At 48.4% G+C, this 17,064-nt stretch overlaps 1 protein-coding gene across 1 annotated transcript in view; it reads left to right on the top strand.

Annotated features, from left to right (window-relative positions):
* Window positions 1-17,064, top strand: part of LOC134609422 (telomerase reverse transcriptase-like) — a 741,267-nt gene that overhangs the window by 587,186 nt on the left and 137,017 nt on the right. The window contains exon 9 of the mRNA XM_063453098.1: window positions 4,841-4,965. Coding sequence (XP_063309168.1) covers window positions 4,841-4,965 — 125 coding nt within the window. The remainder of the gene's footprint in view (window positions 1-4,840; window positions 4,966-17,064) is intronic.

The following is a 17,064-nucleotide window of genomic DNA, read 5'->3' as shown; positions in this document are numbered from 1 at the left end:
TATCAGGCTTCATGTCCAGGTGCAAGGTCTCTTATGAATAGAACATTTCATTACTACTGTGTTCTCGTGGCCTTCAAACTACACTATCTTACAAGTTCTAAGGAGTAGCCAGCAAGGTTTAAGTAGTAGCCAGCACCTCCTGGTGCTTGTCCTTGCAGGAAACACAGTCTTTGTCTACTGTACTAATTGGGTTGAGAAGTTCAGTCACGTAAGGTAGTTTTAAAATGAACAAGTTAAGTCATGAGGACAAAATGGAGGATTGAAGAAGTCAGGTTAGGAGGACAAAATGGAGGATTGAAGAAGTCAGGTTAGGAGGACAAAATGGAGGATTGAAGAAGTCAGGTTAGGAGGACAAAATGGAGGATTGTCACAATATAAGGTTAAAATGGAGTTAGTACAATAATTCAATACAAGTACAATAAAGATTTTTAATAATCCCACATCAAAGTGATGCGTGTGACAAACTGTAATTGTTTACATTGAAATGTACACTGAAATTAAACTAATAAACTTCAATTATAAAAAAAAAAAGAGGGCCCACTAAGTGAATGTTAAATAAAGGGAGCGGTGGGTGGGCTGAACCAGGAAGTCTCAGCCCACAGGAAGGGAAGGCCTGTGAATTTATAGGCTGTATAAACCCTTCCACAAATACAGGCTCCTCCTTTCCATTTGTAGTCGACGACAATAAGCCGAGTAATAGTAGTGGTATAAGTCGTGGTGTACTGAAACCGACACTCGGGTAGGCCTGTGAAAGAGTTCAAAAAGTTAACAGTTAAATCCTTAGTACGTGTTGACATTATATAACCAGTAATCGAAATGTCTGTCTCAGTTCCCTCTCCATTTGAGGAATATCTGGTGTATGTAGACAATTCCAATGTCCCAGTTTATGATGTGCGCTGAGATGTTTACTAAAGGCTTCAGAAGTAGTGCTTATTTTGAAAGAATGGCATGAATATGTTGAAGGGTCGTAACAGATTTCATGAATTGTGTCCTGATGTACAGAACCTTAAAAGAGAGCGTATGCCTGTGTAGTCCTTTGAGTGTCGGACAGTTGGTCTTGTATGTTGACCTGGCACCATTTATTGTTGATAGTATGTAGGTCAGGGCTCGAGTCCTGCAGGAACGCGTGGGAACGGCGTTCCTGCACTTTTTCCACAGCAGGAACGCCGTTCCCATTACTAGTCCTGCAGGACCCAGGGCTGGCACAAGCGGCTGCCAGAGATGGGGGAGCACAAATCCGAATCCCCTGCCTCTGACTGGGGACTCGGATTTTTAAACTCACCTCTCCCCCTGCAGTCAGTGGAGTCGTCCAGCCTCTCCTAATGATGTCAGTAGGAGGGGGCGTGGCTTCCTCTGCTCTTCTCACAGGACCGCTGGGGAGCAGAGGAAGTCACGCCCCCTCCCCCTGACATCATCAGGAGAGGCCGGCTTACTCCACAGACTGCAGGCTGCAGGTTCCAGATCCTGTCCCACCCCTCCTGGCCCAAGGTAAGCCTCAGGAAGGGGGGGAAGGCACTTTAGGTTTTTTTTTTTTTATCCCTATCCCCAGTCCCTGTCCCCCTCCTTAGTCCCTTTCCCCAATCCTCAGGCCTGTCCCCCTATTTAAGGCCCTGTCCCCCTTCCTCAGGCCTGTCCCCCTATTTAAGGCCCTGTCCCCCCTCCTCAGTCCCTGTACCCCTATTTAAAGCCCTGTCCCCCCTCCTCAGTCCCTGTCCCCATATTTAAGGCCCTGTCCCCCCTCCTCAGTCCCTGTCCCCATATTTAAGGCCCTGTCCCCCTCCTCATTCCCTGTCCCCATCTCAGTTCCTGACCCCCTCCTCATTCCCTGTCCCCCCTCCTCATTCCCTGTCCCCCCATCTCAGTTCCTGCCCCCCTCCTCAGTCCCTGTCTCCCTCCTCAGTCCCTGTCCCCCTCCTAAGTCCCTTTCTCGAGTCCCTGTCCCTATTTAAGGCCCTTGTGGCGAAACCAACCTCGCCACGTGTCCTTGGAGGGGGCTGATTGCCCGCCTCTTGCCTTTGGACTATGGACCAGACTTTATGGGAATGTGATACCCCAGATAGCCATACCATGGAGCCTATTCATATAATGAAAGACTATGGGAAAGACTTTAGCTCCATGGCAATTGTACTGTGTGAGTAGGATCTGCGCGCTATTCGGTAGTTTTGTGCGTGCAGATCCCAGCTATCTGGGGATAGGTGAAATGTCTGTGTGTTATGTGTAAATGTGACTTTATGTATTTTAAAGTGTTTTATGTTGTTTTGCAACCATGTGGTTAATGGAGTCTGCCTTTAGTCCTGGGTAATTGGATTACTTCTCCAATTAACTCCAGGGCAGAAGGGAGGAAACCAGGGTGCATTGTGGGGATGTTTTTCTGCCAGCCAGAAAGGAACAAAAGATACTTTTAGTAACTTTTGAACCCCTGGTCGGATTCATGCCATTTTTTAATATGTTGTTCCCCTGAATGGATTGATTGTGGATATGTATTTTTATGTGAATGTGATGTATGGTTTTAAAGTTATGAAAGTTGTGTAAAAGTATATTTTACACTGTATGCATAATGGGATTATGTGTCACACTAAGGGGAGGGGATGTGTGGGAGGTAACATCTATGTCATTGGTTCTTTTATGCCTCCCCCTGGGTGTGGCCTGTATGTGTGAGTTGGAAATAAAAGCCAGGCTGGATGAGCCAGTCCAGAGTTCCTGTTTTACCCTCAAAGTGATGTGTCGTCTCATTATTGGGGGAAGGATTTATTGCATGCTGTTCCAGTTGACTGCTAGGAGTACAAGCCTATTCGTATGGTTCCTATTCAATGGTCTACAGCATTCATATGCTTGGGAGAATTTAAAGGTTTCTCGGATTCGGTGATTGTGGTGTCTGCCAGAGTGCTTGGAGTCCACAGGAAGCACTAGGAGCATCCATTAACGGAGGTACCAAGTCGGGGTGCCAGGTGATCCGTTACAGCCCTGTCTCCCTCCTCAGTCCCTGTCTCCCTCCTCAGGCCCTGTCTCCCTCCTCAGGCCCTGTCTCCCTCCTCAGGCCCTGTCTCCCTCCTCAGGCCCTGTCTCCCTCCTCAGGCCCTGTCTCCCTCCTCAGGCCCTGTCTCCCTCCTCAGGCCCTGTCTCCCTCCTCAGTCCCTGTCTCCCTCCTCAGTCCCTGTCTCCCTCCTCAGTCCCTGTCCCTTTCCTCAGTCCATGCCCCCCTCCTCAAGTCATGTCCCCTTACTCAGTGCCTGCCCCCCTCCTCAGTCCCTGCCCCCCTCCTCAAGCCCTGTCCCCTTACTCAGTCCCTGTCTCCCTCCTCAGTCCCTTCCCCCCTCCTCAAGCCCTGTCTCCCTCCTCAGTCCTTGCCCCCCTCCTCAGTCCCTGTCCCTTTCCTCAGTCTCTGTCCCCCTCCTCAAGCCCTGTCCCCTTACTCAGTCCCTGTCTCCCTCCTCAGTCCCTGTCTTCTTACTCAGCCCCTGCTCCCTTCATCAGCCCCTGCTCCCTTCATCAGCCCCTGCGCCCCTCCTCAGCCTCTGTCCCCCTCCTCAGCCTCTGTCCCCCTCCTCAGCCTCTGTCCCCCTCCTCAGCCTCTGTCCCCCTCCTCAGCCCATGGCCCCTTCCTCAGCCCATGGCCCCCCTCCTCCTAAGCTCCTGTCCCTCTTCCTCAGCCCTGCCACCTTACTCAGCCCATGGCCCCTTCCTCAACCCATGGCCCCCCCTCCTCCTAAGCTCCTGTCCCTTTTCCACAGCACTGTCACCTTACTTAGCCCCTGTCCCCCTCCTCAGCCCCTGTCCCCCTCCTCAGCCCCTGTCCCCCTCCTCAGCCCCTGTCCACCTTACTCAGCCCCTGTCCCTCTTCCTCAGCCCCTGTCCCTCTTCCTCAGCCCCTGTCCCTTTTCCTCAGCCCCTGTCCCCCTTCCTCAGCCCCTGTCCCCCCTTCCTCAGCCCCTGTCCCCCCTTCCTCAGCCCCGTCCCCCTTCCTCAGCCCCGTCCCCCTTCCTCAGCCCCTATCCCCCTTCCTCAGCCCCTATCCCTCTTCTCAGCCCATGCCCCCCTCCTCAGCCCCTGCCCCCTTCGTCAGCCCCTGTCCCCCTCCTCAGCCCCTCAGTTCCTGTCCCTTTCCTCAGCCCCTCAGTTCCTGTCCCTTTCCTCAGCCCCTCAGTTCCTGTCCCTTTCCTCAGCCCCTCGATTCCTGTCCCTTTCCTCAGCCCCTCGATTCCTGTCCCTTTCCTCAGCCCCTCAGTTCCTGTCCCTTTCCTCAGCCCCCATCCCTTACCTCAGCCCATGTCCCCTTCCTCAGCCCATGCCCCCCCCACCCCTCCTAAGCTCCTGTCCCTCTGCCTCAGCTCCTGTCCCCCTCCTCAGCCCCGTGCCCTTACTCAGCCCCTGCATACAAGCGTATCATTTTTTTGTGGTGTGAGGGGGGGGCGGGGGGAAGGGGGCGGGGAGTGGGTCTTGGGTGAGTTCCTGCACTTTTTTACCCAGGACTTGACCCCTGATGTAGGTATATGTCTGCAGGTGGGTATGAGATACGTTTAAGTGTTTGTTAGCTAATTTAAGGCTGAGGTGGCAAAAGGATGTGAATGCCACCATGGTATTGATGGAGTACGGTTTGACGATTCGATATTCAGAAGTGAACTTATTAAAATGGCTGGAGTTCAGGTATGTAAATGGTTAGTTTAAGCAGATAATTTATAGGCCGGCTAACTCCCTCAACTCCCACAACTACAGGAATATACATGTATTCATAGTAACTTTATCATTGTTATCATTATTATTATTAGTAGTAGTAGTATGTATACTTTTTCCCCCCTATAACATGTTTAAAATTATATGTTATGTGTGTCTTTATTTTTAGGTTTCATGCATGTGTTCTGCAACTTCCATTTCACCAAGGAGTAAAGAATAATCCATTGTTCTTTCTTAGTGTGATAACTGAGATGGCACCATGTCTGTACTCATGCTTGAAGAGCAGCAACAAAGGTAAATGGTTTAAAGTAATCGGTAGGACAATCTTGCTTGACCAAATCCTTTTTTTTTTTTTTTTTAAACAATCTTTTTTTGTTTTCTTTTCATCTTGTGTCAGCCATATCATGTTCTATATTTTATGAATGCTAACATGTAAAATTAAGTTATATTGTCACCTTTTAGCACCGACTGAGCTCCTTAAAAACTCTGTGCAAGTGTACCTAAAAAAAAGTTGGTGCTTTTTCGAAGGCTTGGTTTAGATTTTTCATTTTTTTTTATATTTAACCCCTTAAACCCTTAAGGACACAGGCAATTTTTTATTTTTTTTGCCTTTTGTGTTCAAGCATAATTTGCATCTCTCTCATTTATTGCACCAACACATATGTTATACTTTTTTTTATAGGACAAATAGTGGTTTAATTTGATGTCACATAGACATACATAAAGTCTAATTTATTATAAAAAAATGCCAAAAAATTGGAAAATAATAAAAAAAAATGTTTTTTCTAAGTGTTTGCACTAATGTGTGCATAATATGTCCAGCTAAGGAAAAGTACTGTATATACTCGAGTATAAGCCGAGTTTTTCAGCATTTTTTTGTGCTGAAAAACCCCAACTCGGCTTATACTCGAGTCACTGTCTGTATTATGGCAATTTACATTGCCATAATACAGACTGGGGGCTGGCAGTCAGCGCTTACCTCTCCTGCAGCTCCTGTCAGCTCCCCTCTCCTCCGCGCCGGTCCGTTCAGCACCTCGGTCAGCTCCCAGTGTAAGTCTTGCGAGAGCCGCGGGGTCATAGTGCTGCACGGACCGGCGCGGAGGAGAAGGGAGCTGACAGGAGCTGCAAGAGAGGTAAGTAAACTCTCAGCCACCGGACCATGCCACCGGACAACCAGGGATGGAGTCACCCCCCTCCCCCTTACACAGGTAAGCAGGGAGGGGAGGAGAAACAATTTAATTAATTTTTTTTTTTAAATTATGTTAAAATGCCCCCCTCCCCCTCACTCCAGATTGCACATTTACACACACACACTACATACACTGACACAACACACACACACACACACACACACAGCACACACTGACACAACACACACTGCATACACTGACACAACACACACTACATACACTGACACAACACACTACATACACTGACACAACACACACTGCATACACTGACACAACACACACTGCATACACTGACACAACACACACACACTACATACACTGACACAACACACACACACACACACACTATATACACTAACACAACACACTACATACACTAACACAACACACACACACACTGCACACACTACATACACTGACACAACACACACACACACCACATACACTGCATACACTGACACAACACACACACACACACTGCACACATTGACACAACACACACACACACACACACTGCACACACTACATACACTGACACAACACACACACACACCACATACACTGCATACACTGACACAACACACACACACACTCTACATACACCGACAACACACTGCATACACTGACACAACACACACACTACATACACTGACACAACACACACACTACATACACTGACACAACACACACACTTCAGCAGAGAATGCAAAGTGTTGCCTGAAATGTTGAAAGCTGCTGTTCCTGTAAATGCAGTTAGTAAAACGCTGGGCATGGATATGTCTGCTTCCTCACGTAGTCTGGTAAGTTTACAGAGTATCTTTGTCGCCTCAGCATAGATGCACTTTATCAGGTGTGATTTGCCTGTCCCTGCACCACCAGTGACAAAGTAATAGAATGGGTCAGGATTTAGGCCACGCACACGGTTAGTGCACCAGTCACAAACGGAGTAGAATGTCTGAGCTTGTGTCCGGTTAAGTTTTCTGTACATTTTATGAAGGAAATCAGGGCACATTTGTGGGGCCTTCACAGTAAGCGCAATTCCACCTGTTTGTTTGTGACGTGTATACTCCGGAACATCATCTTGTTCATTCTCATGAAGTGGCTCCCCTTCTTTGCGTTCCTCTATACATTCCAACCTATCTAACTCAACTTCTGGGGCAAAGGTGTTCCAAGCATCTTCAACAGGGCCGGTTTTTACAAAGTCATCCAAGACTTGTTCCACAATTTTGTTTTGTTGTTCGAACTTCTTTTGGTTGCTGGTAACAATTGCAGACACTGCTCGGATTGCTTCTTCTCCTGGTAAGCTCACACAGGCACCTTTGTAAAAATCCTGGTGTGTTGGGAACCTTACAGTTTTCAGTGATGACTCTGAACGGTGGGGGAGGTAGAGCTTAAGCAGTCTGCCGTAGTAGTTCTCGGGGTCCTTCTTCTCTGAGAAGCGTGCATACCTGATGATTGCAGGCTTCCCTCTTGTGCGTTTTTGAATCGTTCCCATTTCATTCAAAAGGCTGACAAGCTTGCCGTCTTCCTTTTGCTTGCCATCTTCCTTCTGCTTGCCATAGACAACCCTGTAATGGGATGCAAAGTCTGACAAACACATGGACTCAAACTCTGGTGTTTCGGGTCTGGCTCTGTATTTGTCAACAAAACTCGTCATCCACACATTAAGAGAATCGGCTGGTTTGTTCTGCAATGCACTGAGCGGGAGACTCATTTTCAGTGCGTTGTCACCAGTTGGCAGAAAAACAACCTCACGTGAGCAAGACTTCATTTTCAGGCTGCACGTACGGGCCACAGACTCCTGGGCGCTGACCTCTCTGTGTTTTGAATAAGCCTGAAGAACTTCTTTCATTTCTTCTCGTTCTGTCTCTGTTTCTGGGCTCATTTCTTTGACTATTGTTTTGAGATGGTCACTCAACTCGCGTTCTGGCTTGGATATGTAGGACAACATGTACATGATGCAACCATACTCATCAAGAATGTACTGGATGTCCATGTTGGCATTCCAGGCCGTCAGCAAATGTGGATTGTAGTTGTTCACCCAGCAGTCCTTGACATCTCGCTTCATTACAATCACGCTTGAGGAGGTCAATGCCTCAATGTACGAGTTGTATTGATTCAAAGTCATATCACACTGTGCCAGTAGCTGTGACATGTCTTCAAGCTGCACTTTCGGGTTATTAAGCAAATCCCAGACTGGTTTCAGTTTGTTTTTGGCTGCTTGTGGTTTCATTGCACAATCTCCTTGTTCTTCTGGAATCGGTTAAGTTATCCTCATTTTTGTAATAGGTGGCTTTGGAAATCCAAATCTGCATACTCTGTTACCTTTCTTGCACGATTTTGAATGAGATCTGCTGTGCATTTGAAGTTCTGTTACAAATCTGTGAAGAAGGGCCTGTTTGGCTTCATCAGGCAGCTGGCATGAGATGTTATGATCTATAAAGGCACACACCTGGTCATCACTGTCTTGTCCAAATATAGGAGCTCCTGCTACCCAACAGAGACAATGTATATGAGGGCTCCCTCTCGCCTGAAATTCAACCCGGTAAAAGTAATCTATAACTTCACCGATTGGCTGTGCAGGACCCAACAGCAGCTCTCGCATCAGAGCATCAACCCGTTTGTCAAACATGCACATGGTGGTCACTGGGTTGCCTCGAAGGATGTCACACTTTTCAGCCCAGTCTAGCTCTGCAAAATCCACCTTTTGACCTTGTTGCGCCTTTATTGACGTGATTACCTCTGGCCATCTGAATTCTGCAGCAGAAAAGGTAAGAAAAAATGTTGGCTTACCCAATTGTCTGACCATGGCTAGCAAATTCTTCAGATTTTTATCCCAATAAGCTGGACTCCCTCTCAGTGGTTGCATGGACCTTGTGGCATCTCGGTTTCGCACCAACCTCTCAACCTCACGCTTGTCCTGAAGCAATTGGTCGATAAAATTCTCAGCAGCTCCGGAATCTATCAAGGCCATGGTCTTTAGCATTCCCTTCTCCCACGTTAAAGAAATTGGTAGCAGAAGCCTGTGATCTTTATAATTATGCGTAGAGGACAAAATAGATCAGATATTCCCCTGAGCTCTTAATCACTTAGCTCTTTTAAGAGCTTGTTCCAGATACGCTCTCCTGGAGGAGAGGTCTTCCCCACACGGTCCTGGAGGACAGAAGCCGATCCAGGGTGGAAGGAAGACGGCGCGGCTCCAGTTAAGCTATGGCGGTTGTGGAGTCTGCGGTGGTTGTGGTGTCGTCTGCAGTGCTTGGAGACCTCTGAGAGCGCTAGGAGCATCCATCAACGGAGGGTACTCGGTCGGAGTACACGGAGCTCCGTTACAGTGGTGGCAGCGGTGGGATGGCATCCTAGTGCGAGGAGAAGCAGCTCAGAGACACTGGTAACGTTTGGAGTTCAATTGAGGGCAATGCTAGCCATTGGGCAGCGCCCCTGGCTACAACAGGATGGAATCAGCTGGTTTGCGGACAGCGTTCCATGATGAGGATGAGGAGGAGGCCGCAGATTACAGGGATGCAGCCAGAAAGGAACTCTGGTATGATGCCCTGGAAGATGCCCAGTGGCGGCGAGGTAAGAGTCTCCCCAGTGATGAGCAGCGGCTACAGAAGCGTGTGGCAATGCGAATGTGTCTATTGGGAGAGCAGCCCCTGGATGAGTGGGTGGCAAGACTAGAGACCCTGGTATGGCGAGAGATCGGGCTAGACAACGCATACCAGGCCCTCTGGTGGCATACCTTTCGACTTACTCCCTGGACAGCCGAGCACGACTTACCGGAAGGGGATGATTATGATGGTCCTGGTCTACTTCAGGATGCCATGGAGGAGGAGCCTGATTTCGGCAGCACAGAGGAGTCTAGGTTTTGGGACATCTACGACTACCGGATGGGCATGTATGTCTGGGCTGACGAACGCGAGGTGAGAAAAGACATGACCCACCTGGTAACAAGGGAGTGGGAGCTGGAGCAAGACTACCTACACCTGCTCAGCTTCATGCAGCCCCAACCTACCCGACAAGCAGAACCAGACCTCCCTGACTGGTCCGGCGATGCCCTCCAGATGGCAGGTAGAGATGGGACCGAGGTCTCTCTACCGGCTCTACAGGGATGCTGGGCAGCCAACCCAGATCTCCAGCAGCAGTGTGAACCCCAGGGGGCCGAAGGTGTCGTCCTTCCCCCCCAGCGGCAGTGTGTACCCCAGGGAGCTGAAGGTGCCGTCCTTCCTCCCCAGCGGCAGTGTGTACCCCAGGGGGCCGAAGGTGTCGTCCTTCCCCCCCAGCGGCCGTGTGAACCCCAGGGAGCTGAAGGTGTCGGCCTTCCTCCCCAGCGACAGTGTGAGTTACAGGGGGCCGAAGGTGTCGTCCTTCCCCACCAGCAGCAGTGTGTCCTACAGAGAGCAGAGACAGTTGGTCCCTCTCTCCAGCAGCAGGACAATGTTACGGGAGTGGAGACAGGCGGTCTCCCTCTCCAGCGGCAGCCTGTGTTTCAGGGAGAGGAGCACAGCACCCCCTCTCCCCAGCGGCAGCTTCCCCTAACAAGGGGAGACACCAATCCATCAGACGGCGCAGATGGGACCGTGGTCTCTGTGCCTGACCTACAGGGATTCCCAGATTCCCAACTGCCCTCACCGGGACAACAGGAGGAGGGGGTAAGTACAAATTCCCCTCCCCAGCTAACTCCTAGCGTGGCACCAGGGTTAACAGAGGTGAGGTTAACCCCTACTGACTTCCATGTTCCCTTGGCTACTGAGCTGGACTATGGTCACAGTACCCCAGCAGACGAGCTGGCAGCTGGGCTGAGTGCAGTCGGCCTCTGCCCTACCTTTGTCCCTGGTCCAGAGCCTGATGTCCTGCAGGCTACCCCAGTGGAAGAGCTGGCAGCAGGGCAGAGTGCAGTCGGCCTCTGCCCTACCTTTGTCCCTGATCCAGAGCCTGATGTCCTGCAGGCTACCCCAGTGGAAGAGCTGGCAGCAGGGCAGAGTGCAGTCGGCCTCTGCCCTACCTTTGTCCCTGGTCCAGAGCCTGAGGTCCTGAGGGCTACCCCAGCATAAGAGCTGGCATCAGGGCAGAGCGCCGCTGGCCTCTGCCCTTCAAGTTCCCTCAGCATATTGCCTCATTACCACGGACAAATACCCAGGTGCAGTGACTGGTTGTTGTGGGAGGGCTACTCTGGCATCTGTTTATTGTGGGTTGGTGGATCGACTAACGGAGGCACTGACCGACAGAAGGTCAGGTGCCTGGTTAGTCTTCCCCCCAAAGGGGAGATGTGTGACAAAGTGCCCTTCGCCACTTTGTTGTGGAGAAGCCTATTTGCCAGCCTCCTGCCTCATGACTATGGCCCCTGGAAGATTGTGCCCCTGAAAACTGATGAACTTTTATTGGGTGTGTATGGCCCTTTAAGAACCGTCTGGGGACATATTGTGACTTTGCTGAACAATTCCCCTTTAAGACTATGTTCCCAGACCTGTAAAATAACTTGCCCCTGGCTCTCTCCCACTTGGCTCAGTAAATAGGGCTTACTGAACCAAGTACCACACAGGCGGACCACCCAGAAGTTAAAGTGTGCAGGCAATTTACCTCCCAGGCTGTGAGGTTACTGCAGGTTAATTCGGCAGCCGAACACGTGGCGGCGGCCATTTTAGTCATTCGAATGCGGTCAGCGGTGTATGCTAAAGATTCTGTGGAACCAAAATCGGCTACACATTTTGCCGAATACCGCTGACCCTTACCTTCTCCCATACTGAACTTGCAGCTCCAGAGACTAAGTCCCGTTCGAAATGGGACTTAGTCGTTTTTCGGCATGAAATTGACCGGCCGCACAGCCCAAATCTATGGAACTGTTTTGGGCAGGAAATTGTGCTTGCGGTCGGTCGTAAAGGACTTCCAGCTAACTTTTGATCCACTGGAGGGATTTTTATTGAAATTGAATGTATGGTTTTAAAGTTACAGTGTGTGTGTAAAAACTGTATTTTTATTGTATGTAATAATTGGTTTAACTGTTTATCTGAGGGGAGGGAATGTGTGGGTTGCACCAGATGTGTGATTGGTGATTTTATGCCTCCCCCTGGGAGTGTCCTATTTGCATGTAACCTCAATAAAAGCCAGGCTGGGTGTTCCAGCATCTCAGACCTCTTCTGACCCTCAATACGTAGCCTTGTCTCGTTATTGGAGGGAACTGCTATATCACACTGGGGATTGCTATGCTCTGCATATTCCCCTGAGCTCTTAATCACTTAGCTCTTTTAAGAGCTTGTTCCAGATACGCTCTCCTGGAGGAGAGGTCTTCCCCACACGGTCCTGGAGGACAGAAGCCGATCCAGGGTGGAAGGAAGACGGCGCGGCTCCAGTTAAGCTACGGCGGTTGTGGAGTCTGCGGTGGTTGTGGTGTCGTCTGCAGTGCTTTGAGACCTCTGAGAGCGCTAGGAGCATCCATCAACGGAGGGTACTCGGTCGGAGTACACGGAGCTCCGTTACAGCGATTAACATGTCTAAGACGGCTGAGGTATTACAGAAATGTGATGAATCACCCAGTGTCTTTTATGACCGATTATTAGGCATACCGTTTGTATACCCCCTTTAATCCGGAGGCCCCTGAGAATTCCCGGATGGTTAACTCTGCCTTTGTCAGCCAAGCCTACGGAGATATAAAGCGCAAGCTACAAAAGTTAGAAGGGTTTGTAGGGATGTCCATAACCCAACTAATGGAGGTAGCAAACAAGGTATATATGAATAGGGAAACCGAGACAAAGAAGGAGGAAGAGTGCAAGATGCGTAGAATGGCAGATATGCTAGCGGTAGCGATCGCAGGCGTAGATAGAAGGGAAAAGGAAGTGTATAGGGGAACGGATAAAGGCGAGAGTAAATGGAATAGGGAACCCCTGAGTAGGATTCAATGCACGTACTGTAGGGAAGAAGGGCATTGGAGAAGTGAGTGTCCACAAAGGGAACAGTATGAGAGAGACAGACCTAGGGCAGGATATGGTAATTATAGAGGCAGAGCGAGAGGTAGAGGAGGTCCTGGAGGGAATAGTGGTAACAATAGATGAAGTGTTAGTGGAGACAGGTACTATCCAGCAGCGCAGAGACCCCGCGATAGAGAAGATAGGGACTTTGCAGGTTTGGCTGACACAGTCATGGAGGACTATTGATACCGACCGGGCTCCATCCCCCTTGGCCGAGCGGAGCCTATGGTCGATGTAGCAATAGGGGGAAAAAGGAGTGCTTTCATGATCGATACTGGTGCTGAACATTCGGTGGTGACTGACCTAGTTGCTCCTCCATCTGGAAGAACTATCACCGTAATAGGAGCAACTGGAAGGAGTGCTGCTAAACTGGTTCTTAAAAGTCGGGAGGCCACGTGGTGAAACATCAATTCCTTTATATGCCTGAATGTCCAGTCCAACTGCTAGGACGTGATTTGTTGTCTAAATTACAAGCACAGATAACGTTTCTACCTAATGGAACAACATCTTTAAAGTTCAATGGACCTTCAGGTATAATGACAATATCTGTACTAAAGGAAGAAGAGTGGCGACTTTATACAGTGTTGACTAGCCAAAACCATAAGAGTGATGAATCCTTGTTCAATATACCAGGAGTGTGGGCAGAGAACAACCCACCAGGACTTGCTCGCAATATTCCACCAATTCGAATTGAACTGAAACTTGGGGTTTATCCAGTGAGCTTAAGACAATACCACATCCCACAAAAGGCCAAGAAGAACATACAATCATATTTGGATAAGTTCATACGGTATGGTATCCTAAAATTCTGTACTTCCCCCTGGAACACCCCATTGTTGCCTGTTCAAAAGCCCGGTACAGATGAGTATCGCCCTGTGCAGGAGAGCAGTCAATGATGCGATTATAAGTATACACCCAGTTGTGCCCAATCCATATAACCTGCTTGCTTTAATTCCGGGCGGGGCTACCTATTTTACTGTCTTAGATCTCAAAGATGCCTTCTTTTGCCTTTGAATTGCTGCGGAAAGCCAGTGTATCTTCGCATTCCAATGGGAAAATGCTGTAACGGGCTCGAAACGCCAAATGACTTGGACAAGACTGCCCCAAGGGTTTATAAATTCACCTACCCTATTTGGATCAGCTTTAAGTCAAGACTTACTGGATTTCAAGTCCATCCCAGGAGAGTGTGTACTATTGCAATATGTAGATGATTTGTTGATAGCGGCAGTTACAAGAGAAATTTATCAGCAAGCAACACATGATTTACTACACATTCTCTGGAAGGCAGGATACAAGGTGTCCAGGAAGAAAGCTCAGTTGTGTCAGCCAACTGTCAAGTATCTGGGATTCTATATCTCTGAAGGTCAAAGAATAATGGGGCCAGAGAGAAAAGAAGCTGTATGCCAAATACCAATACCCAAGAATAGAAGACAAGTGCGGGAATTCTTGGGGGCAGCAGGCTTCTGTAGGATATGGATTCCCAGTTATGTGATATTGGCGAAACCTCTTTATGCAGCTATAGGTACAGAACACGATCCCTTCCTTGGGCCCCTGAACAGCAAAAGGCATTTGAAGTTGTGAAGAAGGCTTTGATGAGTGCCCCAGCATTAGGTCTTCCTGATCATACACGCCCATTCTACTTATATGTACATGAGCAAAGAAGAATGGCTGTGGGAGTATTGACACAGTACTTGGGATCATGGCAACGACCTGTTGCATATATGTCTAAACAACTGGATGCAGTGGCCAGTGGTCTTCCACCTTGTCTAAGAGCCGTAGCTGCCCTGCTGGTAGCCGAAGCTGATAAACTCACTCTGGGTTAGGAACTCTATGTGCGAGTACCACACGCAGTACAAACGTTGCTAGACTATAAAGGCAATCATTGGTTTAGTAACAGCCGCATGACTAAGTATCAAGCTATGTTGTGTGAAAACCCAAGAGTGCATCTAGAGACTGTTAACACCTTAAATCCAGCTACCCTTTTGCCACAACCTACTGAGAGTCAACATGATTGCCTGGAGGTGATGGATGAAGTATTCTCAAGTAGACCAGATCTTCGTGACTTTCCCATCCAGAACCCTGATGTCCAGTATTATACGGACGGCAGTAGTTATGTGAAAGAAGGGATTCGCAATGCAGGATATGCAGTAACAACCATAGACAAGGTGATAGAAGCTCTGCCATTGTCAAAAGGAACATCGGCACAGAAGGCAGAACTAATTGCACTAACACGAGCGTTACAATTGGCAGAAGGTTTAAGAGTGAACATCTACACGGACTCCAAGTATGCGTTTTTAACCACTCATGCCCACGGAGCTTTGTATAAAGAAAGAGGATTATTGAATTCAGAGGGTAAAGAAATCTAGTACGCAGCTGAGATATTACAACTACTGGAAGCCGTGTGGGAACCGAAAGAAGTTGGTATCATACATTGTCGGGCGCATCTGAAAGGAGATGGTGATTTAACCAAAGGAAATCGGATGGCAGATAATGCAGCTAAGCGTGCCGCTGAATCAGGAAGACAGGAGTATGTGGAACATATAGCTGCTCTTATACCGACTCCACTGTCCCAATGGACTCCAGTTTATACAGCTCAAGAAGAAGAGTGGTTAAAGACGGAAACTGGGAAGTACCTGGAGAACAAATGGTATCAGTTAGAAGATGGAAGAATAGTTATTCCAGCATCACTAGCTGTAGAAATTGTCCAGAACTATCACAACGGGACACATTCTGGAAGAGATAGTATGGAAGAATCTCTCAGGAAACATTTCTACATACCAAGATTGTCCAACTTGACTCAAGCCATTGTACGAAGATGTGTGATATGTGCCAAGAATAATGCAAGGCAAGGACCAGTGAAACCACCGGGAGTCCAGTATATGGGGGGACTCCCTATGTCCGATCTTCAAATAGACTATACTGTAATGCCTAAATCCGGTGGACATCGCTACCTACTAGTAGTTGTGTGTACCTATTCAGGTTGGGTAGAAGCATGTCCTACTCGTACAGAGAAAGCAGGAGAAGTTGTACGATCCCTGTTGCGAGAAATAATACCCCGATATGGACTACCATGTTCTATAGGATCGGATAATGGTCCAGCCTTTGTTCACCAGTGCCTACAACAACTGACTCATATGCTTGGTATTAAGTGGAAGCTTCATACAGCATATAGACCTCAGAGCTCTGGTAAAGTAGAAAGGATGAACAGAACTATTAAGAACCAATTGGCAAAGATGTGTCAAGAGACTCAGCTTAAGTGGAATGTTCTTTTGCCCATAGCTCTGTTGCGTATTCGTAGTACACCTACCAGAATGATGGGTCTCTCACCTTTTGAAATCATGTATGGGCGTCCACCTCCCGTACTTGGTAACTTAAGGGGGGATTTGAGTCAGTTGGGAGAAGGAATTACCCGGCAGCAGGTTGTAGAGTTGGGTAAAACTATGGAGGAGGTACAGAAATGGGTACAAGATAGATTACCTGTGAATATTTATCCCCCTGTTCATAGCTATCATCCAGGAGATCAAGTATGGATTAAAGAGTGGAACAGTGTACGTTAGGGCCTAAGTGGAGGGGTCCTTATGTTGTTCTTTTGTCTACCCCTACAGCTATAAAGGTGGCTGAAGTGACTCCGTGGATTCATCACTCCAGGGTTAAACCAGCAGCAGTAGATTCTTGGCAAGCTACAACAGATCCAGAGAATCCCTGCAAGATCCGGTTGAAGCGCACGACTCAGTCGGAGTGATGAGGAGATATCGGGATTTCAAGTGTGTTTAAAGAGATCAGTAAGTGAGTGTTTTGACGGCCATAATAAAGGCTGACCACTTACCCACGTGACATAGCCAGGGTGTCTTGAAGGGACCTCTGTGAAGGGAAGAGAGGACCTGCAGAACTCCATTCCTTGCAGCCCTTACATCCTGGAAGCTGAGGTGCCATCGCACGGACGAAGACTGAGGATGAAAACGTCGAAAGAAATGCTTTTGATAATGTATATTTTTGTGATTTTAATTATTCAGGAAGGTAGAGGTACCGACACACCTAGCTGTGAGGTTTGCATTAAGACTACTATAACAGGTAATCATATTTCCCAGACCCTTATTTGGCATTCACAATATGAGTGTAAAGGATATGTATCTAGGTGTAGATACTTAGGTATAGAATATAGTGTATGCCATTTAGGAGTAGGAGAACCTAAGTGCTTCAATCCAGAGTATCAACCCCGTACAATTTGGTTGACCCTCCGG

This window comes from Pelobates fuscus, chromosome 4 (assembly GCF_036172605.1).
Source record: "Pelobates fuscus isolate aPelFus1 chromosome 4, aPelFus1.pri, whole genome shotgun sequence".
NCBI lineage: Eukaryota > Metazoa > Chordata > Amphibia > Anura > Pelobatidae > Pelobates > Pelobates fuscus.
The sequence above is the reverse complement of the archived record's forward strand: the minus strand, read 5'-3'. Positions and strand labels throughout refer to the sequence as shown.